The sequence below is a fragment of the Sturnus vulgaris genome, chromosome 6 (genome assembly GCF_052056855.1).
Source record: "Sturnus vulgaris isolate bStuVul1 chromosome 6, bStuVul1.hap1, whole genome shotgun sequence".
NCBI lineage: Eukaryota > Metazoa > Chordata > Aves > Passeriformes > Sturnidae > Sturnus > Sturnus vulgaris.
The window spans coordinates 28,544,289-28,571,188 of NC_142248.1; the positions used below are offsets into that span (position 1 = coordinate 28,544,289).

The following is a 26,900-nucleotide window of genomic DNA, read 5'->3' on the forward strand; positions in this document are numbered from 1 at the left end:
TACAAATATATAATACAAATATATAATACAAATATATAATACAAATATAAGTCTTGGCTAACACCTTTAAAAAAAAAAAAGAAAATATTATTCTGAGCCATTACATTACTGCATATATATAAATAAATGTGTATTGAGTCTGAGAACACAGTCCTTAAAGGTAAAAAATCCAGGACTATAACTTTTTTTAAAAAAATTTTTTAAGTTTAAATTTAATTTTTTTAATTCTTGTATTTGTCACTAGTGATATCTTTTCATGCTATACTACTTGTATTCCATGACAAGTTATTATTCATGTAGCTTTCAGGAGATTGTTTCACTATTTCTTTCACAAGGCTATTAAAAAAAATAAAAAGACAACACAGAATAAATAACTATTTTACAGATTCATCTTTCATGGTACACAGAAAATGAGTTCTTTTATGAACAGCTATCATAAATGCATAAAAGAGGAGAAGCACTGTGTGGTAGATGAATTGTCATCTAAGTCAGTGAGCTTAAAGGCCATTTTTTAATTTATGATTGTTGTAATAAACAGTCAAACTCTTCTATTACACATGCTGGTCTCCTTATTAAAGGAAGTATGTGCCATGATCCAAGTCAATGAAAAGTGCAAAATCTGTCTGAAGTCTGAATTATGAGGGCAAAATTCATTTCTGCTAGAGGTTATTTCTAAGCTTGGATGCCCATGCAAGAGATGAAGAGCAGAATGAAGTCAAAGATGGCTAGAATGCTGACTTTAGATGAAGAGGCACAGGGAATGTAAGCCTGAGGGAAAAGAAAATATATGGACACATAAGTTCATAGGCCCTGGGATGCACCCATGGATGTTGAGGTAGCTACTGACATGATGGGTCACCAAGTAATTAGTCTCTCCATTGAGGAAAAGCTGAGAAAGCTGGGCTGTCTAGCCTGGAGAAGAGAAGGCTTGGAGGATCTCATCATTGTGGATAATACTTGAAGGAGAGTGTAGATAACATAGTGTCCAGTGACAAGGTAACAGGCAATGGGCACAAACAGAACAGGACTTTCTATCTGGACATAAGGAAACTCTTTTCAATATTGAGGGTGACCAAACACTGGCACAGGTTGCATGAAGAAGTTGTGGATTTACATCGTTGGAATAATCAAAAGCTAACAGAGCTTTCTGGGCAAGCAGCTCTGGGTGGCCCTGTTTGATCAGGGTCACGGGCAGATGGCTTCCAGGGTCCCTTCCAATCTCAATGATTCTGTGACTCAGTGATTCAGTTACTCTGTGGACAAACATGCCTGCCTGAAAACACCTCTCATCATTCTTACTTAAACTAATTGCTTAACGCCAAGACAGTTTCATTTTACTCTTCTCTCTGAGCACTCTTAGAATTGACAGTCTCAGGCTTTATAATTTTATATTTTTTTACAAGGCAGTACCTCCTTTTTATCCTGAAGCCTACTGGTTATTCCAATTTTCAAAGTTTTTCATGGATTTATCTAACAGTAAGGAGAGGCACAAAAGTTCCTCAACATCCTGTAACCATAAAACTCCAAAACTACCTTGAAATAGAGGACAATTTTTTTATATGGACATGAATCTTCAAGAACCTAGATAAAATTATTTCATATAACTGTTCAAACAATTGATGAATGATGCTGTGTCAAAGCAATGTGCCTAATGTATTTCTTTTGTGACAGACCAGAAATTATTTGCAATACTGAAACAGAAACAGGTAGGAATCAGCATATCTTCCAAGCATCTAGTATGGCAAAACATGCGAATTAGTTAGAAAAAAAAACCCTACCAAGTCTTTTAATCTACTTTTTGCTGACTTTTTTTTCCCAGTAAACATTTCCTCATGCAGATATTCCCAGGTGGTGCTGTTGATATCTGGTGATCTGTGTGGAACACCAATTAGACCTAATTGCTTCTTTGTTAGAACTTGTTGTGGTTTATCTGATTTGTGTATAAACCATATAAGCAGTGAAAGGATAAGTGAGAAACCACATCAAATCTGGCAGCTGATAATAATGTTATTTTTTTCAGAAAGCACCACAAAAACGATGGAATTCAGAGCCTTGCAGTGCTTGAGGTGATATGTACTAAATGAGAAACTGGCTGTCACTAGAGGGAGTGCCTGTAACAGTGGAAAAAGGTGCTTGTCAATTATTGCTGTGTTTAAATTAAAAGGAGCATGCAGGGGTCTTTGAAAAATAATCAGGAAAAACATCTGCAATATACAGTGATTTAAAAGTGATTTTCTTTCCTATTTCTTTATTTGAATCAAAGCACAAGACATTTTAATCGATAAAAATTACTTAATTTCTCTAACCTCAGGGCATACAGTATTTTGCATGTCTGTTCTTAGGATTATATTTATAATTGTGGATATACACTTGTTAGTGATACTTTTAATACATTAACTGATTTTAGTATATAAAAGAGGAATATTTCTTTATATTCTACAGAGTTGAAAAGTTACCAGTCATTCTAAGCTGCTAGATGCCATCACTTTTCAAAACTGATGTGATCAGAGCTATTGATTACTGTTCTTTTTTACAGCTAAAAAACACTTGCAGTCTTGTCTAAGCTAAGCAACTGTGTTCTGTCATTCCTTCAATACAGGTCATGTTTCTAAACCTCCCATTTTCCTTATTATCCTGTGAATAATCCTGTTTGTCTACTTATTGATGATAAAGTATTCCAGACAACTCTATAAATGCAAAATGAAATGGAATAATTGCAACATATTCCCGTATTCCTGCCATGCAGGGTGTGTCTTATTGCATGTAGCTACCTGTGTTTTTCTGATCTAGAGTTCAGAGACCTCCCAAGCCTCGGGTTATCTATATAATTATAAATATACTCTCAGTTCCCCCCATCACTGGGCCTGTTCTTGAAAAAGTTAAACAGAAGGACCGGGAACTGTCTAGAAGAAGCCAGAGCATGACAATGCAAGGCTAGCTGCTCCCTCAGGGCCAGGCGCCAGGAGTCACAGGGGATCCTGCAAGAGCAGCAGACAGGGCCTGGCAGCCCATTCCATCCCACCCCTGCCAGGGGCTGGGCAGCTGGTGGCTTTTGGGGCAGCCACAACTCCAGGCACTGTCACCTCCTCGGGGAATTGGGATAGCCTAAGGCTGGGCCAGGATGGCATTCTGGGTGTCAGGGCTGGCACAGGGGGCCCATGGCCAGGAAGCACAGTTGGAGACCAGCCCCTGGCAGTGCTGTGGCAGAGACTGATAGCCCTGGATGCTGACATGGGTTTTGTGCAGGCTGGGAGAAGGTCCTAGTGGAGGCCAGACAGGGGCAGTCAGGTCCATCCAGTGCTCTCATCTCTTACAGGCTGCTCTAGGAGGGCACTGCAGGCTGTGAGCCAAGCATGGCCACAGCACAGAGAGTGACCTTGCCAACAGGACACAGCCCTGCAGCATCTCAGCAGGACTGGGTCAGTGATACTGACAGTCACAGCAAAGCAAGGAATGAAAATAGATTCCGTGGTCCAGATAAGAAGAACAAGAGACACCTGGAGACAGGACTACAATGTAGGTCCAAGATCTGTCAAGGAGACAGGGCTGGAGAGAAGACAAGAGACAATGCTACCTTCCACACAGGTCCTCAGTAAATGCAGGAAAATCAGTCAGCAAGACAGGGCTGCAGGAATCACGCTGGGAATGAGTTCAGTGTTTGAATAGCTCAGGCCTGAGCTGACCCAGAGCCCCAGAGCTGTCAGAGCTGGTACATGGTGCTGGGGTGGGCAGGTTGGCTAGGGCAGAGCCTTGACAGAGGGAAACAACTGAACAGTGATTGCAGAGTTGTAACCAGATAATTCTTTAAACATGCTAGAAACTACAAGGCAAGCATCATCTTACGTAGAACAAAACTTTTCCGAGTGAAGACAATGCCCATGGAAACACCATGTGGTTAGCAACAGTCACTTTTCTCCCCAAATTCTGTTGATGTTCATGGCTCAGAATGTGCAAGCCAAGCTCGAAACACAGAAGGAGGTGCATCCAGACCTGGAGCTCTTCCTAGGCTGAAGGTACATGTTCTGTCCTGTTTCCTTTAAACCTATCAGGTCTTCAATGACAGGAGTCCCCTGCTTCTCTCATTTATGGTTCAAGTCCAGAAACCATATATTAAGCAGTTCTTATTTATTTCAGAGTCTGTTCTGAACATCTTTGTGTCAGCTTTGCCATTTCTTTGGTATACAATATTTTATAGTTTCCATTTTTGATCCCTTAGCATACTTTTCCTCCCATTAAGACTTTCTGGACTATCACCACTGCCACAGAGTTGTTGCCATGCCAAAGCTTCTGATGCCAGTATCTTATGTGCATGCTTCTTTTCCCTAATAAATGAAAGGTAATTCAAAATACTTTGCTCTCGGTGAAAGAGCAATGAAGCAAATTACCCTTCCTCTTGTTTAGGAATCTGAAACACAATTATGATGGAGTAGCTAATGCATGTTACCCTATTAGTAAAGGTAAGTACACCAGATGAGTGAGTATTTGGTTTATGATAACCTACTGAAATGACTCAAATCTTGAGACTACTTGTCTTCCCACCAATGAATCTGTTTTGCTTTGTGCATACACAGTGAAACATAAAAAGTAACTCTGAAGTCAGAATAAAAGAGGGAGTGAGGCAGGCTGCCAGAGAGTACACACAAGATACTGCAACAAATCACTCCAGCAGTACTGTAATTGGAGGCAGGATATACATCTCTGGTATATCCAGCAAACTAGGTCATGTTGTGAGAAGTAAGAACTCCTCTGTTGTGCTCAGAGTCATACTAGGCCATCAAAATTGGTTGTGACAAAACAGAGATTAAGCTGAAGAGAATTTTACACTGCTTGAAGCTGACAAGCTGCCTCTGGACAGTGCCAGGCAATATTGTTTGCTTGCTGAAACAACTATAACTCGTACCCACTGCACCTGGAAATCAGGTGTGGAATAAGTTCATGACAGCTAAGAGATAGGTCCAAAAGACAACATAAATTCCTTTGATGATACATTGTTTTGCTATATGATTTTGTATGCTCTGTGTCAGCCTGCATCAACCAAAATATTTCTATGCCGAAGCCAAAAGGAGCAGAGAGTTTCATTTCTCATTTTTAATAAGGTGTACAGTGTCCCTGTTACTTTGCCAGTAAGAAGCAGAAAGCCAGAGGAGAATGTAGACGGGTGTAGTACTGCATGATTTTTGTTACATATAACATGTTAGGTGAAGATTAAGTGGCTGAATACTCCCATTGGGTAGAGGATCCAAGGCAAGCCTAAATCGGCTAAACTTTTATGTTTGATCTCTGGTATACCTGCATTTAATTTTTAAAAATTATGGCCATGGAAACCACAACAGCATGAGAAGAAAAAAGAAGGCAAGTCCCACAGATCCTGGCAAAAGCCTCCCTCCCTACAGTACAGGTGGGCACTGAGGTTGTGTTTCCAGATCTGGGAAAGATCAGCAGGATTGAATGGAGCACACAATAAGGAACCCTGAGCTTGCTCCACTACCCCATTCTTGTGATTTGCCCTCAGAGATCAACAAGACCTCAAATTATTATGAAATAATACAATTGTGTCCCACAACTGATATAATAGGTGGATGAGAATTTTTATCTTGTTTGTGGTTCCAAATACAGGAAGAAAGGCTATGGCTCATGAATGCCAGGCAATATTACCCTGAGTGTGTTGGACAACAGTGTAGGTTTTGCAGATTGTAGCAACTGTGGTAATGTTGTACTTGCTGACTCTCAGCTATGCCAAACAGGATATGGTGTATCTAGTTTCCACAGAGGACAAGATGGGTGAGACAGGACTAGATGGGGTAGCAGCACAGAAGTAGGTGTGTTTCCACTCAGAACCTGTGGTGCTTTGTGACTTTCTTCTTCATCAAGTGTGTCATTAGCTCTTGGCTGGGAAAGAACATGATCCCACTGCTGAGATTCGGCAATCTTGACCACCTTGGTTGCAGCCTGGAGCAAGCCAGTTTGGCTTACGGCACACTGGAGTCATCTGCCTTAGCACTGACCTAAGTGGTGAACAGTTACAGAGCCCCAAGACTGAGTTACAACTTTTGTCTCATCTGTGCCTCTGTGGAGTGTGTATCTCTCTTGTTCATTTGCCTTGACATTCAGTGATCTGCCTGTGGCGTTGTTGTTATTTAGTCAGGTTGATACAGACACCAAAAAGTGGTGGTGGGTGGTGGCTCTTAGGACTGCAGGTGAGTTACAGATGTGAGCAGCGTGTCAGGAGGACATAGGGCATAGGACAGCCAATGTTTCTAAGGGAGTTCATGCAATGCAGTGTGAAGTTCTTTAGGACACTGCTGTGGGTGCTTCAGTTTGTCCCCTCTCCGGGACACCACTAAGGATACCCAATCCTAAATATGATAAGTGTAACTGATGGGATTCCTCATTTACACAAGATTTAACTACTTAACATAAGCCCCTAGGATCAGGATTTATATTGTATTTCTTTATGGCCATAGTATCATTTGCATATCTTAAAAAGATGTGTTGAGGGGATTAATTACATTTAGGAAGCACATACTGGTGAACTGACTTAAAGTACTTCTAAAGAGTTGTATCAAAATAGTATCTGATAAATTGTACTCAAAACGTTTGAATAACTCTAATGTAGCTGGAGGGGAACTATTTTTCCGAAAATATTGTAATCTAATTTATACTGTGCATAGGTTACATTTTCAAGTTTCTACCTCTGAAGATTACAAACATTTATGTTGACATTTTTCTTGTTCTGTACCTGCTTAAGGTGGCAATAATTCCACTTTATTTCTGTCAAGGTTAGATTTTTCCTCCATTTTTTTCCTTTGGTGAATGGATTTTATCTTTCTGACAATGTGGGAGATGCTACTCTCTCCTCTTTTGCTCTATCCTGCCATTTTCAAAATCACTCTTTTGAATTTTCAGTGCTTTTTAAACTGCTTTGCATTTAGTGCATATCTAACTTGCAGTCAGTGAATATTTGCTCGCTGTAAAGGTCTGCTTTAATTTCACTGCTTTCACAGGTGAGTTAGCATGGCTCTTACTCAGTCCCGTTCCTCCTGTTTCTTTCTGCAAAGATTCCGAGAGGAATGGTCGGGGTCCGACGTTTCGCCGCTGCCTGTGAAAACGGCTCGACGGGCCGGTGCGGCTGCCAGCTCAGGGCTCGCCCCGGCCGGGCAGAGCAGAGCTGGGCAGGGCTGGGCTGGGTAGGGCAGAGATCCCGCTCGCCCCGCGCAGTCCCGGCCGCCCGCGGCAGGCGGCCCCGGAGCGCCGGGGCTGCGCCGGGTCTGCCGGCTGCAAACAGAGCGCGGGGAGCGGCGGGGTCCCGGGACGGGAGCGGCGCTGCCGGGGAACGGGCCCCGGAGAACCACGCGGGAGGGGTGCGGAGGAGCGGGGGACCAGGTCCAGGATGGCCGGCGGGATGGGCGGGGGGCTGGGGCGAGGAGAGGGACCCTGCCCGATGGCGAGGTCGCGCAGGGCTTGCTGAGACCTTTCCTGACCCCGCTTAGTGAGGAGGCGGCGTTGTCCAGCACAGGTGCCGCCTTTCCCCGGCAGCTTCTCCCGGCGGGGCAGCGTGGTTGCCCCTGCAGCTCTGGGATCTCCTCGCCTCCTCGGAGAAGCGAGAGGCAGAGCGGGAGCGGGCGGCGGAAGATGCTGTGCCTCACGGCAGCCTTTCAGTTGCTGCTGGTGCTGGTGCTGTGCAGCCAGGGTCTAGAGAGGTGTCCTTCAGCCTTCTGCGAGTGCTCTGACTGGGAGGACTACAAAATCACTTGCAGGGACATCTCCTTTATTCCCAGCCTTCCGGAGGACACCCAGACCCTGTGAGTACATTGGGATGGTTTAGGGAAGCCTGCTGGGAGTATTTATTCTTTGCAGGCAGGAGATGCTCTGAGCTGATGTCCTTTGAGATAAGGAAGTGGTGAGAGGGGTCAAGTGCTGCAGATTACCTGGGCGGTACAGGATAGCGGGAACAGCAGTGTGCAGACTGCGTGAGGCAGGAGGAGGTAGGAAAAGTGATTCTCAAACCCTAAAGGGCTGTGAAGAGATGGTTCATTGGATCTTAAGAGTTCTGTGTAAAATATGGGAAAATAAGTAACTGGGTTGTTTGTGGGCAAAGTGAGCAGTAGGCTGGATTCTGTGTGGCAAGTGCTTAGAGGGTGAGTGGAAGGAAAATAAAACAAAATTTTGTGATTAAAACCTAGTAGGTATTGGATGTGTCACCTCACAAAGAGTTCCACAAAAGGCTCTATGCATTTTCAGCTTCTTTGCCAAAGCCAGGAAAAAAAAGCCCATGGATATTGAGAATCCAAGTATAGTGTCTGGGAGAGAGAGTACTTCAGATGGAAGTGTGGAGCATGGGATAAAGCAGCAAATTTAGAGCTTGCCAAAGTGATAGAGTAATTCAGGTACCTCAGCCTAAGTGTTTGGTACGTTACAGGCACAGTAGAAGGTCTTGTCTGGGTTCTTGCTGCCAAGCCAGATGAGTATCTTGTGTCATATGGCACCTGTCAGCTAAAACTGAGCAGATGAATCACTCCTGGCTTTTACTTTGTTTCTTGAGGTTAAAGTTTTATAGTCTCTATGGGAAGGTCCATTTGTAAATATAGATCACTTTCTAATAAAGTAAATGAACTCAAACTCAGTTGATTTAATTGCAAGGTAAAACAGTAACATATTGATTGCTTTATGTCTTGATAATGATTCTCAGGACTTTATATAAATAAGAATCATTAAATTATTTGAACTTATTTGAATGCTTCTCAGATTTTTTAGCACTGAAAGTAAAAGCTTAAATTGGTCACTTGCCTAGAAAGAAAGGGAAAAAAATTATGTTATTTCCATTATTTTTGCTTGCCTTTAATTTTTTGGATGGTTAGACTGCAGTATTTCACTTAATAAGATTTTAAATCATACAAATTTTTTTGTTATTATGCTTTTATATACACGGTTTATTTAGGTTGAAATTGCAGTAAAATGTTATGACATGCACCAAGTAGTATGTTCTTTGAAATCTACCATGACAAGTTAGAAAATATAGCAGTTTCAGTTTATAGGAGAAAATGCCTTTGTACAGGCATTTAATATAGTTAATAGAAACAATGAGATCACATAATGAAATTTGATACCTTCCTTGAAATATGCTGGATTGATGGGCTGAGAAGTACTTCTCCGAGTACAAGCTCCACAAATAAAGCACTTTGGCCACTGGAATTCTAGTGTTTTAAACACCTGTAGTAATGGGGGGCTGTCAAATAATAAGCCATTGTTTTGAAAAGACAAAAACACCCTTTGAAGATCTTCTTTCCATGAGAAAAGTAATTAACAAAAACAACTGAGAAATATTTTTCTGTTTATTTGGCGTGAGATTTAATCATGTGTACCTATTAGAGTGACCATTGCAAACTTTTCAAGAAATGTACTCCCTGCCATGTCAAGAAAATATTCCAGGTAGTGACAATTGTGAGTTTATAGTGTATGGCAGAAGCAGTACAACATGTGCTGCATAGTATTTTATTTGAAAGCAAATGGGAGAATTATCTGAGGAGATAAGGAAAACAGAGTTCTTTTCACACACAACCCCCCCAAACAAACAAACAAACAAACAAAACGCAACCCAATCAAACACAAAAAACCACCACATTTTTTTACTTCAGTTTGAAGTTTTCTCTCTGGATAAAGTGTGCTTATTTTTCTTCTTTTATTTGAATTGCTGAAGTCTGGACCTGATCCTGTGGTCCTTGCTCTCTGTAAATGTCTTAATATTTCTTTCCCTCCATATGTTAAATGGGAGTCATAACAGTTACCTATATATGTTTTTTGTTCAGAGTGCTTTCAGATGCTTCAGACTGGATTATTTACACGTAGCAGTTCAAACAACACACAGAATTTCGTGAGAGATTGTAAACTGTATGCCCCTGATTCCATCATCATTTCATTCTTTTGCTGTACAATAGGCAGCAGTTCTGAATCAAGGACAAAAGATTCCAAAATAATTGAAGTTTCTGCTAACCTTAAGAACAAATGAACTCCTCTCTGAGATGAAATATGTAGCTGTACATATCTGCACATTTTATGTTGAAACTCTCTATAATTTTCCCTAAATGCAGCAAGTTTGTTACTTTAGGCAAAGTAATTCTGCTTCTTGGTGGTAACATGTGAACCTCAAGATTGCCAATTTAAAAACTTTTTTTGTGTGGCTATTCAGTTTTGTAAGGTTTGTAGGACTAAGAGACTGGTGAGTCTAGGTACACTTTGCCAGCTTTTGGAGATGATGAGCTCTTTTCAGTGCACAGGATCTTGAAACTCCAATTAAAGTTTTGTTCTAATTATTCAGTCAGAACTGTTCTCATTTCTCTTCTCTTCTTTAAGAGAATGGGGTAAACACTTCTTAAAGAAATGCTTATAAGAAATTCCAATAAATGTTTATTTCTAACTCTTTTAGTAGAAAAGTGACATGAACTTAAACAAGAAAAGCCTGTTTATTTTAAACTGTTATTTATCCAAATATAGTTAATGCAGACTCTTATGCAGAATGCCTGAATGCACAGATATTGATCTTGAAGTTGTTCTTTTATCAGTACAAGATTTTTTTTTAGTTTACTTTCACATACAGATCACCAAAACCACACTGAACTTTTTTTCAAATATATAATTGCATTATAATTATTGAACTATTGTAATATGCTTCTTGGCATCATTATAACATATTCAGATGGTATCACTATCCCAGCATCACCTCAATGCACTTCTCAATTATTTTCATTTTATAAATCTATTTATAATTGCTTTTAATTATTTTTCTTTTATTTGACAATAAAAGTAATGAAGTTTTGTTTCTTATGTAGTGTGCATTACATCTCCTGCATTCACCTACTAAAATAATTTAATCTCTCCCTTCCCTTCCCTTCCCTTCCCTTCCCTTCCCTTCCCTTCCCTTCCCTTCCCTTCCCTTCCCTTCCCTTCCCATGTTAATAAGGTTTCTATCCTGTACCCAGGTGCTATTTTAATATCAACATAATCAAACTTGATTGAAATTGAACAAGAGGATATTAGGCAAGGACAGTGGAATATAAATAAATAGGTATATAAATAGACACAAAACCAGTACAGTCTTCAAGAATATGCTCTTTACACTAGGTATTAAGCTACAGTTCTGCATTTGCTCCAGTATATATGCCATAGGTAGAATATTGCCTTTTTATTAATGCCCACATATTCTGTATATTCTGTAGGTAATAGAGAATGACTACACATTTTGAAATAACGTTTTAGTTGCAATTAATTAATTTTCAAAAAAATATTTAGTTATTTTCATTTGTCAAATCATTTGACAATTTCTGAAGACAAAGCCAGATTTGAACCGTCTTAAAATAATTAATTTTTTTTTTAACAAACACCATTATATTTACCAAATCCATGAAATTGTTTTATCAGTTGTCTTTCAGGCAATGATTTAAATAATTCTGTGTACATGGCTGCAACATAAAATGTTTCCTAAATACTATATTTTACATAAAACTATACATTCTTGTAAATTCTGATACTTTTTGTTATATTTACCTACATATTTTACTTAGAAAAGCATGGTATTGCTTCTATAATCCTGATATTAACATACAACAATCCTACATTTGACATACATTATGTCCAATACACTAGGTCAAAAATTAGTATGTATTATTGTCTCAGTTAAAGTGAAATGTTAAAGGGAAAGGATTTGTTCATAATCCCAATGGTAAATTGAAGCACTGTTCTAAGAGTTCTTGAAGTAACTTACAAACTGTGCTCTGCTTTACTCTACATACACAGGCCAACTCAAAGTGAGCAGGTGAAGAACAGGAATGAGGGACTAAGGGAACAGAGAAACTACTAAAGACCAAAATAATATCTTGTGAACATTGAATACAATATTTTCTTTCATTCCTTATCATTCATTGTATAGGTAACATTTATTGTACATTTGGAACATTTAAATTTCCCGTGTTGTGGCACAGAAACCCATCAAGTGCTAGGAATTGTACAAGCACAAACCAAAAAGCTGTTGCCATTCCTAGTCAAAACAATCATCACTCCAGCATTTTTTAACTACACACATAGCTTGCTCGACAGAAAGCAGAAGGACTGCAAGTAGTTCTTTTGTAAATGCTGTGAAGAGATTAACCTCAATGAGAATATCACACATTTTACAGAAGACACTGGTGATAAGGCAGTAGAAATTCATTTGTATCATTTCCTTGTTTGAGAAGATGATGAGTTTTGATCATCACAGTAGTGAAAGAGCTTATACCAGAGTTAAAAATCTCTTATTTTTTGAGTTGATTTCAACAGTGGTTTAACAGACTGATTATGTAAGTGTTACACTACACTGAATCTTGAATTGCTACTATAGTCAGTTTTCATTACAGTGTTTTCTTTTGACATAACATTTCCAACCCATTACACTTCAGAAGCACACAACAGCCTTCTCTTGAACTGGGAAACAGAGCTTATTGATACATCTGTAAAAGGAATAAAAAAAGCTTAAATTTTAACCCCCCCCCAAAAAAATCCATGTGACTGCTAAGGAATAATTTACAAATTTTTTGCAAATAGCTCATCTCAGTTAAGAAGGCAACTTTTCATGAATCTGACTCATACAGTCTGTTTATATATTTGCAAAATCAATAAATGTTTGATGTTTTCCTTAACATGGGTTTACAGAACCTCAAAACAGTCTGTAGAAAGTGATTATATTTTGAAAACAGGACTGTCTCAGGAAGTGTTTTAAAAATGTCTAAATCATCTGCCTTCATCACCAAGTGTGACTGAACCTTTGCACATGCAGTTCAGAGAGACTACTGTGAAATGCTAATCTTCCAAAACACGAATAAGAAAAATGAGATACAGTCTCAGTTCCTCAAAAACTCAACTTTAAACATGCTTCTGTGTTCTGCTGGACTCAGCCCTTACATATCCTTATGTTCACACAATATACATTAAAGAGTCTCAAAAAAAATAACAATATATGTTGTGAAGCCGCTAATAGCATAGCAGCTTGTTAACCACACTTAGATGGCTACTATGTGGTAGCCAAAATTTAGAGTAGAAAAAGTAGCTTTCTACTTTGCCATCTGCAAAAGGCCATTTTATGTCAACAGCTTCTATTCTATTCAAGATTGTGCAATCCAGCCAGTGCCCTGATACCTTACCCAAGTCATTGGGAAATGATACTCTCAGGATTTTGAAAATTGCAATGCTATGAACACAAGTTGAAGCAATGAGAGCAGCTACAGTAAACATTACAATTTAAGCCTAAATGTAGGCAATGAGCTGCTGACACATACTAAAAGAAGATTAGTTCTCTCTTGAACTCCAGCCAGTGAGTGTGATCTGTCTGGATCTAGAGAAACAGGCATTTTAAATGGCACTCTAGGAAGAAAGATCGAATCACACAACATGAAAAGTTTGAGCTATTTTTTTCTCACAAAAAAAGTAGATACATAAATATAGAGGCTGGAGAGCCCATAATGGCAATTGAAACAAAACCTAATACTATAATTTAGCACAGAATCACACAACAGTTTGGGTTGGAATGTAACTTTGAAGATCATCTAGTCTAACTGCCTCTTCAAGGAGCAGGGACATCTTCAACTAGATCATATTGGTCAGAGTACCATCCAGCCTGACCTTGAATACTTCCAGAGATGATGAGTCTACCACCTTTATGAGCAATCTGTGCCTGGGTTTCAACATGATCATTGTAAAAATGTCTTTTTTATATCTAGTCTGAATTGACCATGTTTAATTTAAAATCATAACGCCCTGCCTTATTGCAACAGGCACTACTAACTTTGTTAGAAGTCCTCTTTAAGTACTGGAAGGCTGCAATAAAGTGTCTCTGGAGCCTGAAAAAAGCAGGCTGAAAAAAGCCCAGCTTTCTCAACCTTTCCTCATAGAGAGGTGTTCCAGTTCTCTGATCATCTTCATAGCCCTCCACTGAGCCCACACCAGTAGGTCCTCTTCTTTCCTGTGCTTAGTACTCTGGAGTTGGATGTGGTACTCCAGGTAGGGTCTCGCTAGAGCAGAGGGGCAGGATCCCCTCACTTGCTCTGCTGCCCACACTGTTTGCATGCATACAGTTGGCTCTCCAGGCTCCAGGTGCACATTGCAGGGTCATGTCCTGCCTCTCACCCACCAGCACCCCCAAGTCCTTCTCATCAGGGCTGCTCCAATCTGTTCATCCCCAGCCTGTGATAATACTGGGAGCTTCCCTGACCCAGGTGCAGCACCATGCATTTGTTCTTGTTGAACTATATGAGATTTCCATGGGCCTATTTCTTGAGCTTGTACGGGTCTTCCTGGATGACATTCCATCCTTCAGGTATATCAACTGCATCATTAAGCTTTGTGTCATCAACAAATTTGCTAAAGGTTCACTTGATCCAACTGTGTATCTAATTGATGAAGGTATTATTCTCTGCTGGGCACAAGACTTGTGTATTTGCCCACTACTGGGCACAACACATTTCACCATTCTCCATCTGGACACTGAGCCATTGACTACAACACTCTGAATGTGACCATTCAGCCAATTTCTTATCTAACATTCCACTAATCAAATCCATCTCTCTCTAATTTACAGAGAAGGATGCTGTGGGGCACTGTGCCAAACACTTTACAGAAGGCCAGATAAATGATAAAATGATAAATTACATCTGTAGTCCTTCCCTTGTTCACTGATGTAATCACTCCATCAGAGAAGGCCGCTGGATTGGTCAGACAGGACATGCCCTTGGTGAAGCTGTGCTGGCTGTCTCAAATCACCTCCCTGTTTTCCATGTGCCTTAGCACAGCTTCTGGGAGGATCTTCCCAGGAACAGAGATGAGATTGACAGGTCAATAGTTACCACAGTCCTCCTTTCTACCTTTGAAAAGATGGGTACAAGGCTTCCCCCTCTCCAGTCACCTGGGACTTCACCCAATTGCCATATGAAAACACTACAGCCTCATATAGTTTCTTTTATTGTGATCACAGACATACCTATTTCATTACTTTTGAACTAAATTTTTATTTTGACCTAAAACCAATACTGTTACTTTTTTTTACTCTGAACTTTAAACTTTTATGATGGCCTGCAATAAAATGTACTCTAACTACAATAGAGAAGAGATGGGTTTCTGAAATATTGAACTAAAAGCCTATAAATTGCTGCAAAGAAAGTTCAAACAGGACCACGAAATTTCAGAAAAGAGCTATCTGAAGAGGCTCACCTCCTACAGGGAAAGAGAGTAAGAATAGGCTGTAATTGCTGGCTACTATTGTGTTTAATCAGAGAATCACTAAGTGCCTATAATTGCTGCCAGATGCTCGGCAGAGGTCAAAAAGTCAAACTGAATGTTAGGAATTATTAAGATAGAAATATAGATGAAAATAAAGGATTTTTTTTGCCTCTGATCGTATACATAGCACCTGCAAAAGGACATTCAAATGTATAAAATTACTTGCACACAAAAAATAAGTACATAGGAGCCACTAACCTGAGTTTCCTCAGATCCTCCTTTTTGCCTCACTGGAAGACGTGCATGCTGCTTTTGTTTTTCAGACATAATCTCCCTTGATCACCATGATATTTCAAAGATGATAGGGTAGCCCCAGAATGATATCAGCCAGCGCCCTCATTGCCCTTAAGTGCAACATGTCTGGTCCCATAGATTGCTGTATGTCTGGTACACTTCAGTGCTTCTTTGTTCTATCCTCTACTTCAGGTAATGCTCCATTTCCTCAGGCTGTGCTGCCAGGAAAAGGACTTAAGAGGCCTGGGAGCAAATGAAAAAAAAAAAAAGTTGCAGAAAAGTGGCCTGATTTTGGCTGGAATAGAGTTAATTTTCTTCATAGTACCAAATATGGTGCTATGGATTGGATTGGACTTTTATTTGTGCTGGAAAACGAGTTGGTAATTCAGGGATGTATTAATTCTTGTTCAGCAGTGCTTAGAGAGTCACAGCCTTTTCTGCTTCTCATACTGCCCCACCAGGCTGGAGATGCACAAGGAGCTGGGAGGGACACAACAAGCTGGCATATTGCATTGTTGAACCTCATACACTTGCCTTGGCCCATCATTCCAGCCTGTACAGGACCCTCTGTACAGCTTTCCTACCCTCCAGCAGATCAGCATTCCTGCCCATCTTAGTGTCATCTGAAAACTGACTGAGGATGAGATCGTTCCTTTCTGTAAAGTATTTTTTTACTCAGATCCAGTCAGAAGCACCGGGTGATCACAAATCGAGCAAGGATAATCTCCTACACTGTGGATTGGTGTTTTCTGTTTGCTATAAATTAGCAAGTAACCAACCTAAATTCTTGCCTGTCAGTCTGACAGTGTCCATATGTACCTCAGTTTGTAGGAAGAGGATACATTAGCAGTAAGAGCTTACTTTCAGTACCTACGTGCCCCAAACACTGAGCTGTACAATTTCATTTTGAAAGACTCTAGTATTTCTTTAATTTCTCATGGCTGGGCCAATTTTGAGGGATACTTTTTGTTATTCTATTGGACTGCTAATTGTAAGAAAGCAGCCATGTAGTCTTGCATATTCAGAAGTGATTCCGTACTTTCAGAGATCCTTTGCTGCGTGAATCTTTCCCTCATTCCCACTACATTGGTAATACGAGCATTGGACACTAGGTGGTAATCATCTTCTGGTAAGCTCAGCACGAGTATTACTATGTGAAATGCCTTTTTCTAGCTATTTTTGCACCACGAAAGACTACAATGCATTTATTTCAGAATAGCTTTTAAAATATTTTTTTGTTTGTGTTGGATTTAATTGGATATAGAAACCTAGAAACTAATGTGTCAATAGCTGTTTACCTAGCCATTACTTTGTTGTTATGTTTATTTCTCCTATATAAAAGATAGAAAGTCATTGCTTGTTATAATTTTCTCGGGAAAATGAAATCAAGATGTAAATTTTTTTACTTTGCTTCAAATTGACAAACTCTGTTTCATATTGACATATGGTAAATTTTTGCCCCTGTGTTGGTAGAGAATAGTTCATTAAAATACATAAAGCTTTTGTTGACACAATTCAAATTATAAATAATGTAATTTCAATCTAAAATTCTTTGGGTAGTGTGTATTTACTTATTGTGTTTTGTAGATGTGCATTTAAATTTTTTTTTAAAGTGAAGAGGCAACTATGTAAAATATATATTTACTTCCCTAATATATCTTATTGAAGTAACATCACTGATACTGCTGTGGATGTTAAAATAACATGTCTATATGGATATAACCTCTGGACCAATTGACATTCGCGTGGTTGGGAGCTTGTTTTTCTGTATTAAGATCAGGAAAAACATCAACCCACTGTTGGAAAAGTAGAAGGCTTTATTCATTCTTGTAACAAGTATATGGAGTAGAGAAGGTAGACTGGGGAAGTAGATTCTTCCCTTGGGATTATAGGAATGTACATTCTTTTAATTTGTACTTTAATTCAAGACAAAACCTTTAGGAATTTACACATATATTGTTATTATTAAACTCTATTTCTACAGTTTTATTTCTTATATGCAAGTTCCAAAAGCTTGATAAATCTCAAGATGATAATATATTTGGCTCTGTAAATCAAATATAATTATAGTAATCAGACATTTGGCATTATGAAACAAAACAGAATCAGGAAATCATCCTAATTTGTTTGTTTCTTTTTTCTTTTACTGTTGTTAAATAGCAACCAGGGGAAAAGTTTTTCATTTGTTCTTGATTATTCTTCAAACTATTGATTGACTAGATATTCCATAAGGGTATTCCCAAACTGTATTGGAAAACCAAAGATTAGCAACAACAGGTTGTAACTGGAAGTTTAACAGCTATCATAGGCTGATTTTCAAAAGCATTTCCTCCTTTCTTATTTAGAGGAGTGAGTCTGCTGGAGATTCATTCTGTTGAGAGCTTGGCTGTGGATAAGTATCTCACTTAAATATTGCAGGTTTTTCTGCAGTGGATAAGGTACATGCCACCCCCACATCAGATGTTTGGGGAGGAAGAATGTAGTATTTATTACACAGGAAATGGAGAATTCTGTGGAGGTAGTATGCAATTGCTCTAATTCAATTTTTGCTGACATACCTGAATTTCTTGCTCAGAATGAGGGACTGGATATCTTTGTGGAGCCTGAAATTATTAAAAGAATTCTCTTAATACTTCATTAACTTCAATGGGAAAATATATTTTGCTGGTCATGCCCTGGAGTTTTGGAAGGTCCATCGTCACCACTGACTGCTGAGTTCTTGGGAGGGATGATGTAGAAAGCTGCAATTGAGATTGATGGAGCATACCAAACAAAACAAGCCACATAATGAAACATGAATATAAATGAAGCAAAGGTGGCAACATGGAGAAAAGACAAGATAAGAACAAAAATATTGGAGCAGAGCCGAAGCTGTTTAGGACTTTTTAATGTTAAATTGTACTTACCAAAGGATATTAACTGCTTGAAAAACTTGTTTTTCTAGGAGGTTTTTGGAGACTCATCTAAGAAAAATTCCAAGTGATGCTTTTTCTAATCTCCCCAACATCTCTAGGATGTAAGTTCTGTTTGATTTCTGATACTAGTCCTTTAAATTTTTGTTTAAAATTACTCTCCTTCTCCAAAATTCTGTCTTTGTGTATAAAAACTTATGAAAATGTTTATGTTACTTTGCTACCTCACCACTTATATTTTAGAACTGAAGGTAATAATTCTATTGTTTATAACCTGAACCAGTTATAGGAAGGCATTCTGTGCATTTGTGAACAAGACCACTCCTCCTTTATTGAAGTGGATGTGATAAATAAAGCTATAAAACATTTTTTTTTTAGTTTGCAAATTACAGGAAATTATTTCACTCATAACAAATTAACATATTCAATTGCTAGTCCTGGCTAAAAATTTGTTTCCAGCTGCCAGCATGATTTGTAGCACATCTCATTGGAGACCAGGGGCATTTCTGGACTAGAGATGGACTTTCACCAAAACATTAATATTTGTGTGGTGTAAGAGAGACTTCCATTGTGTCACTTCCTTTGTGTGCAAACATATGCATGGATACAGTCCACAAAAGCAGGACCAGCTGTGTCTACATGTGTCCCATTGAAGGTGGCTGTGTTAAGGAAATTTTCCTGTCCAACCATCCAGGAGCCACTGTGAGAGTTACGTTCACACCATCACCAGCTCGACCCCACATTTCCCATAGCAAAGTCTCAGATGTCCAGATCTTTTAATAGTTTAATCTTGATTCAATAACTAAATAACAAAATAGCCCGAGTTTGGTACCTTCAAGGAGGGATCCTGAACAAAGGAATCCTTGGGCTTTTATACTCTCACAGTTTCAGCCCACAGAAGTCTGTGGTCCTTGGCTCCTGCTGTGCCTCTGAGTGTGCCCCTCACCTGGCTGTGCCACGGGTCCCCTTGGTTATCAAAGGGTCAGCAGTTCCTGGCCCCTTGCCTTGGGCTCCCACTGCTCAGAGCTCAGCCTGCAGCTCACACTGCAGCTGCAAACCGAGCTACCTGCACTGAATGGATTCCTCAGCAGCTGCCCTTGCACTGAACTTTTCATTGATGTCAGCAATCTTGACAAAAAGTTGTCCTTGTCAGTGGCCCGTAATCTGTGATCCTGTGCATGTCTGTTTGATGCAGTGAATTTCTCTGCCACCTCACAATTCACTCCCCAGAATGAGAGCCATGTAATTGAGAAGGGACCTCAGGAGGGCTCTATCCACAATCTGCTCATATGATCCAACCAGAATGCACAGGGCTTTAACTCAGTCTGGTGCTCAGCTTTATCTGTGGCCATTGTTAACTAAATAAGCCACCTCATTCAGTAACAGGCCCACTTTTTATTGTTCAAATTTTACTACTAATGTAGCAATAGGAATTCTTCTTCTTGCCCTTGATGTTCCTAGCAAGTCTTGATCCTGTATGAGCCTTGACTGAATAGCTGAGAATTACCATTTAAGGATTCATGAAAAAGGACTTTGGGAAAACATGGCCTGCCTATTATATTTTATAGTTTCATCCAGATATATTGAAATAAAGACTTCCTAACATCCTTTTAAGTAATTGTTCTGGGATATCTGAAGCTTCATTTACCATCTCAGTTTAATCAGATAGATGGTGTATTGTTTGGGGTTTTTTTGGAGAAAGAGGAATATCCCTTGCATGATGTATAGTATTATATATAAAAAGGATAAACTTAGTTTAGAACAGAGTTTGATTCAATATAAAAGGGTGTCAGCCCTTCTCTGGTTCCAAAAGCTCCAACTGGCAATTTAAATTTGAATGCCCATTTGGATATTTCTTATAGTATTACTACTACCACAAAACTCCCACCTTCTTGATATAAACTTCAGGTTAGGGAATCAGTACCTGTGTTTTAACTACAACTTTTATGTGTATGTCTTGGCCTCTAATGTACCACATGTCTCATTTGCCTCTCCCAGCCCATAATTTCCGTGCAATGAAAACTGTGCAATGAAAATTACCAGACCATTCCTGGTTTTCCTAATTCATCTAGAAAATGTTCTGATGTTTCAACAGGGGAATATATATACTGTGTTTACTGTTCAAAATATAGCAATTCATTTTGCTATATGGTAACTACTATATGATTTCCACAAATAAACATGGGGTTTTTTGTCTGCACTGAATAAAAAATTTAGTTGTCCTCTTTATGAACCATGTTTAAACAAAAATTTTAGAGCTACAATTTCTCTTAGATGAATGCATGTCTATGTGCTCTTGATAGCCAGAAGTAGAGATTCTTTCCCTCTGTGCTGCTTTGGCGCATGAATGAAAGAAAAAAATTTTAATTATGTGCTTAATTGCAAAGCTAATTCCTGTCAGAAAGGCATCACTGAATACAAAAATTTTATAGGCTATTCAAATGCAAGAGAAATTTCTGGTTTCCACTGTTAATAATACAAATACACTAAATCTTGGTTAAAGGGCTTCACCTGGTGTTTTCTGCTGACTTAAGGACACATTGAACATTCAGGACTTTTAAGGTCAAGGATAAGGAACAATTTTTCTGGGTTTAGGATGATGCTTTGGGGTCACATTCACGAGTACCTCACAAACACCCAGTCTGTAGTTCATTGAAGTTTTTTCTCCACAGCTTCTCCACCAAAAGGAGCATCCCACGGTTCTCTCCACCATCAGCCCCATGTAAAGCACAGTTCCCCTGTGCACACTTCCCTGTACAGCACAGTGCCTTTGCCACCCTGTGCCCACTGCTGTCCCACAGGCAGTGCCACCACACAGCTCCCCACTCCTTGCATGTATCTGCACCTCCTGTGCTCCCCAGTGCCAGCTGATACAGCACAGCCTCAACTCAGTTTCCATTGCCTTGCTCTGCTTGTCCTCTCCTCAAGTGCCCCACGTGTCACCAAGCTCTCCATCAGCAGCAGAGGACAACAGGGGCAGCTGTGGGCACCAACACGGGATGCTGAGGCTGGAAAAAATCAAAGAAAGGTAGAGAGAGGGAGAAGGAAGAAAATAAGGTCTGGGAGAGGGCCTTGTAGCTGCTGCCAAGTGTTGATCTGATTTAAATCCTGCTCTCTCAGGTTCTTTCTGAGTGTCATCATATCTGGATAAGAAAAATAATGAGATGGCAAATGAAGTGACATGATGGGCACTAGCTGTGGCTTCCCAGTGTCTGAGACCTGTTCCTTTTTCTCTTTGCTGGTGTTTAGTTACATCTCTATAGATGAAACACTTCAGAGTCTGGAGGCCCATTCCTTCAACAGTTTGAGCAAAGTCACTCACATGTAAGTACTGTAATTAAATAAATGAATAAAGTGATGAGATAAATTTGAAATGTGTAGAAATAACAACATACATGATTATGTTCATCATTCCTGTCTCCTATGTAGCTAAATATTCAATTTCTCATTTCCTTCCTCCATAATGTGGAGTGAGTCAGCCTCTTCTTTGAGCTTATTTTATTGTTTGTTTTCCATACATCTTTTTGCTTCCCTTGCTCTTCTATATCTTCCCATAGAAATGTTGGTAGATATAGTGAGAAACTAGTGGGACTGCATCATGAGCTTGATGTCAAGTTGAAATAAAATGGCAACTAAGAATTCTTTCTGTCAATTTACTGCAGGTATGTGTGAAACAGTAATATAACATCAGAAATAACATCAGAAATAAAATCAGAAGGACCAAGGCACAGAGCAAAATGGCACTAGCTGGAGACATGAAAAATAAATAATCATTCTGAAAGTGCATTAGTAAAATGAAGAGTGTTTATATGGTTATTAAATGGAACAAGAATAATATGTAAAAAGGCTTCTGGGAAGTGTTTTTGAACCTTTTAGTTCTCATGTTCTGACCAATCCACACCAAGTGATGCTCTAAGGGCAGTTACAGAACTGGTAGGATGCATCCAGAGAATTCTTATCATCCATCAGGACCCTGTCAAAATAAGAATGCAATGCATTGAATAGAAAGCTCCACAGGATCCATCCTGTGTCTGGTACTCTTCCATGTTTCCATTACTGATCCAAAGAAGGAATTGGAAAGTGTGCCACTGTTGTAAAGCTCAGCTGGATTACCTTTTGGCATATTTCAGATATTTTTATTTGCAGAGGTTCCATGGGAGAGCACTGTTGGTCACCATGGATCCAGAAAACATTGTCAGAGAAAAGTCTTTTGTGTCCAGAAAGAAAACATGCCAGAGGCAGATTGATTTTTTAAGGTTGTTGCAAGAGGTGAAAGCTACCACCCATTTTCACACTAACGTTTGAAAAAGTAATAATAAAGTTAAAGTACATTAGACAAGACTCATGTCAGCTTCCAGGAAATGTATTCCTATGGCTGGTATAAATAAACTCTAGAATTCTTTTCCTGGAGATGTTGTCTCTACTACTGCAGGCCTTTAAGGCTGTATGATCTGAAATTCCCTAGATCTATTTAATCTTCACTCAGAGAAAGAGATTGAATTAGATGATGATTTAACACTGCTGTATTTTCTATTCTCTTTTTCCTTGTACTTTACACAGTGTGAATGAGAAAGACTAATAAAGTTACAGGAAAAAAATATAATTATTGTTAATGAAGTTAAAGAGAGAAACTAATGCTGGAGAATGTAAGTGACTCCTCTAAGAGAACATGAACTTGACTAGCATATTTAGAAGCAGAGTGCAGGATCCCGAAATCTACTTCAGGCCAACAACCTGCTCCAGTAATATTCCTGAGTTTACAGCAAGGCTCTGGTATTATCAGTACTTACCTTTAGTTATAATACCATTCCCTATTCTGTAGATTTTTTTCCAAACCAGTTGTGTCCATATTTTCTCTTCCTCTTTCATAGTTGTTGTGTCTTCAAAATTTCTTGTTTAACACAAATGAACATTTGATGAAACACTTACTGGCAGCACACTTTATCAGCAATGAATAAAGCATCTGCCACTATGCACTACAAATTCCTCATATGGTACTTCTTTTGTGGTTCACCTTATTAGAAATTAAAAATGAAATGCCTCAGAAAGCTCCAAAATCACTGCCTTATCACACTCACTCCAGCCCCCAGGCGTGGATGTGCTGTCCATGACTGGGAAGCTGCAGGTCTGTGCAGGAGTCAGCAGAGTTCACAGGCACTACTCTCATGTCACCTCTGGCACAGGCTGTGGGGAGGGCACGGGGGGAATGTTTCCTGCTCCAGCACTGCCAAAAGAGAAACTGTACACAGACATACAAGATTTTTTTTTTTTTCTTCACAAGACCCAAAAATACTACCCAGAATAAGACATCAGAACTCTGCTCACAAAAGTTATAGGAAAACCCTAAGCCTTTGCAGATAGCCCACAAAGAAGGGCCACCTCTACCACTCAAAAGCGCTTACCAGGTTTATAAAACCTGTTTGCAAGTAAGGCACATGTATGATTTAATCAGGCAATATCTAAGCATCTGGCAAGTTAGACAGTTGCATATAAGCTGTGAAATAAAGCAATTTATAGATTTGATCATTTTTATGAATTGTTTCTAAAGCCTGATTTGTAAAAACCTATTACTGTTGAGTTTGATTTACTTTCCAAACAGCAGGATTATCGAGGGATAAATTTGTATCTTGTGCTATGCATTCATTAATTTAATGTTCTCCATTTACACAGTATTTTTAAAGTATTATTGCTAAAATAATACTAGTTTATCACAGAGTATTTTAAAGGAGGTTGAGATTACTCTAACAGTTTTGAAAAGTCATTTCAGAGTTTTATTTTTACAGCTTGTTTTTCTTTGAACTTTCATAAAGTGCAGTTACATTATTTATGTAAATAATCTTTTTACCATAACTGAAACTTATACACACAGTTTCATTCTCTAAACGTTTGTTTTTAGACATAAGAACTTCTTAAGGGAAAATTCAGTGTTTGTGGAAGGGAGGAACTAATACTTTGCCTTAAGCCAAGTGTTATGTGAATAGGCATCCTGTGTTCATCATGATCTGTCTGCCAAGCTTATTTAGTGCACTTCAGCCTTGATCTTCAGCAACCCATTTTCTCAGTCCTTATTTGGTTCATGTGTGGTTACTGTGCTGCAAAGAGAGAGAAAAGACAGCAACACACACGGACTTCTTTTGGGGAGAAAAGGCCAACTTTATTGTATGGACAACTTGTATTTAAAGTGTGTTACGTGCAGCTAGGACAGGACAGTAGTTCATTGAACAATTGGGAAAAACATCCTTGGGACAGTACCTCAGGATGTATCCCTCAGGAAAGACACCAGGTGTTAATCTTTATTATGAATTCCACTCTGTTTTTCACCATGTTATCACCCTGGGAGACTTCCTCCCTAACTGAAGGTGTAGTCAGCTTGTCAGCCTGGGAATGGACCTGAGAGTCAGGAGAAATCCAGGCCTGAAAAGAATTTCCAAGCTGTAATTCCCTAGCTCTCTAAATGTGTGTGTCCACATTCATGTGTCTCTGTTGTGACTTTCTGATCTTTCCAGTCCTCACCTCTTTAAGCATAGGTCATGTATTTATGAATCCATGCCTTCCAAGTACTGAGCAACTTCTGCAAACTAAGGATACTCATCACCTGCTGTGTTTTAATGAGCCACATCTAATTTTGCTGGTAATTAATGGCAAAATTTCCACTCTATGAAGATGCAAATAAGGAACAAATTTTTGCTGTTTATTTTCTCCCCAGTTGTATTAAATTTGTCTCACAATGGTTTATTCTTTCCTCTTTTTGTCTTTACCTTTTTCATGTATATCTGTTTATGAATTCAGAATTGTCTCTCTCATACAATTACATAAGTATGTATTTGTATTTTTTGTAAATGTAATTGTGAAAGCATCTGATTAGCAATCAGTGTCTCTGTGTAGTTGCCTTACTATGTAACATTACACTAAATAAAAAAACTGTTGTAATTAGTTCTCTGTTTCTCAGGGAAACATTCCTACAAACAGAATCTCAGAAAAAATCAGTCTTTCTTTTCCTCCTTTCTCTGTGTCTTGGCTCTCCTGGTCTCTCCCTACTCTCTTCTCCTAACTCATAAAGCATTCTCCTCTTACACAACCACATAAAAAACCCCTCTCAGCATTTGGGAACAAGGCCAAAGGTTGTGGTTCAAGTAGCTTTCCCTCATTTGTGTGACGTCGTTTGGAGAGCTGATGGGGGAACACTTCCAGCTCTGCAGTGAGATGGAGCCAAGGGCCAGGGCAGTCCCACCATCCTCTTGGACAGCTTGTGATGCCAGGCCATGGGATACAGAACTGCAGGAAGGAGAGAGAAGCAACTGGAGAGGAAGCCTGAAGAGATTTGTGGGGGAATGCTGTGTACCTGCAGTGAATTTCAGAGCTGGGATAAGTGCTGTGCAAAAAAATCTTGTTAAAATCTGCAGACTGGAGGTAGGGAGTAGACTGTTGGGACCCTAAGCCACTTGTCTGGTGGCAGTGGTGCAAAGGCTTAAACAGGTGCATGCAGGTGAAATAACATGGATGATTTGGCTGCAGGGAGAGAATAAAACATGGAAGTAGATGTACAAGTGAGAGAAGCCAAGGTAGCTACAAAGAAAGTCCCAGAAGGTAGAGAAGGGGGCCAGGTTATTACAAGAGAATGAAAAAACTTATTTAAAACATTTCACAATTGCTGACCTGAATATCATTAGTCTTTGTAGCTATCTCAGCATATGAGGGCTATATTGCTACTCTAAAGCCAGTTTTGCAATTTCTGAACTCTGAGCTTAAACAGACTGAAGAATGTATCAATATTTCAAGACAGGTATGAAAAACATGTCTGGTAAATGAAATTTAGATTCTCCTTAAATATGTAAATATTTGTGCTAGTTTTAATGTTACCAAATTCAGACAGAACTTTAAATAGCATATTAACCTTTCTGAAAAGTTAGCTGGCAAACATATGTCTCAATTGACTAATTAATTAGCCTTATATTTGAATATTCTTACTATTAGTTTCATTTTCAGATTCATTTGGATTTGAAAGTAGTTATAGCTTTGCAATAAACATAAGTTGATAGTTATTTGTAACTCTGGACGCATATTTATAACATCAAGTGACTTTCTCTGCACATTCATTCTTGATGTGATAAAGTTTTTTGTGTATTTTCATTAAAAAGGAAAAGTGAATTGCTGTTCTTAGACAGGTGGTGATTTGATTGTGAACCTAGTACATTTTTATTCCTAGTATGAGTGTCAGAACAAAAATTTCAAACACTAAGTGTCTTTAAAGCACAAATAAGCCAGTTTTTAAATGGTTTCTGTACTTCCAAGACTAGAGTAGAATTTGTTATGCGATTTTAAATACTTTTGTAAATACTCCACAAATAATTATCTTAGCTTGTGGGTAAGTAGCAGCATACTTTTTTTAATGAGCATCTCTAACTAATCTTAGGACTGCAAAGTGAAATGTATGTTTAGGACACATTTTGCCTT

General features: G+C 39.0%; 1 protein-coding gene and 1 long non-coding RNA gene across 2 annotated transcripts in view; one reads left to right on the plus strand and one right to left on the minus strand.

Annotated features, from left to right (window-relative positions):
* The first annotated feature begins 7,606 nt into the window (after window positions 1-7,606).
* TSHR (thyroid stimulating hormone receptor) overlaps window positions 7,607-26,900 on the plus strand; it is a 49,118-nt gene continuing 29,824 nt past the window's right edge. The window contains exons 1-3 of the mRNA XM_014869836.2: window positions 7,607-7,802; window positions 18,479-18,550; window positions 21,696-21,770. Coding sequence (XP_014725322.1) covers window positions 7,633-7,802; window positions 18,479-18,550; window positions 21,696-21,770 — 317 coding nt within the window. The 5' untranslated portion in view covers window positions 7,607-7,632. The remainder of the gene's footprint in view (window positions 7,803-18,478; window positions 18,551-21,695; window positions 21,771-26,900) is intronic.
* LOC148223383 (uncharacterized) lies at window positions 11,264-26,761 on the minus strand. Its single transcript, XR_015804655.1, has 2 exons — window positions 18,093-26,761; window positions 11,264-15,777 (listed from the first exon to the last, which is right to left on the minus strand). It is a non-coding gene; the product is annotated as an uncharacterized LOC148223383 (long non-coding RNA).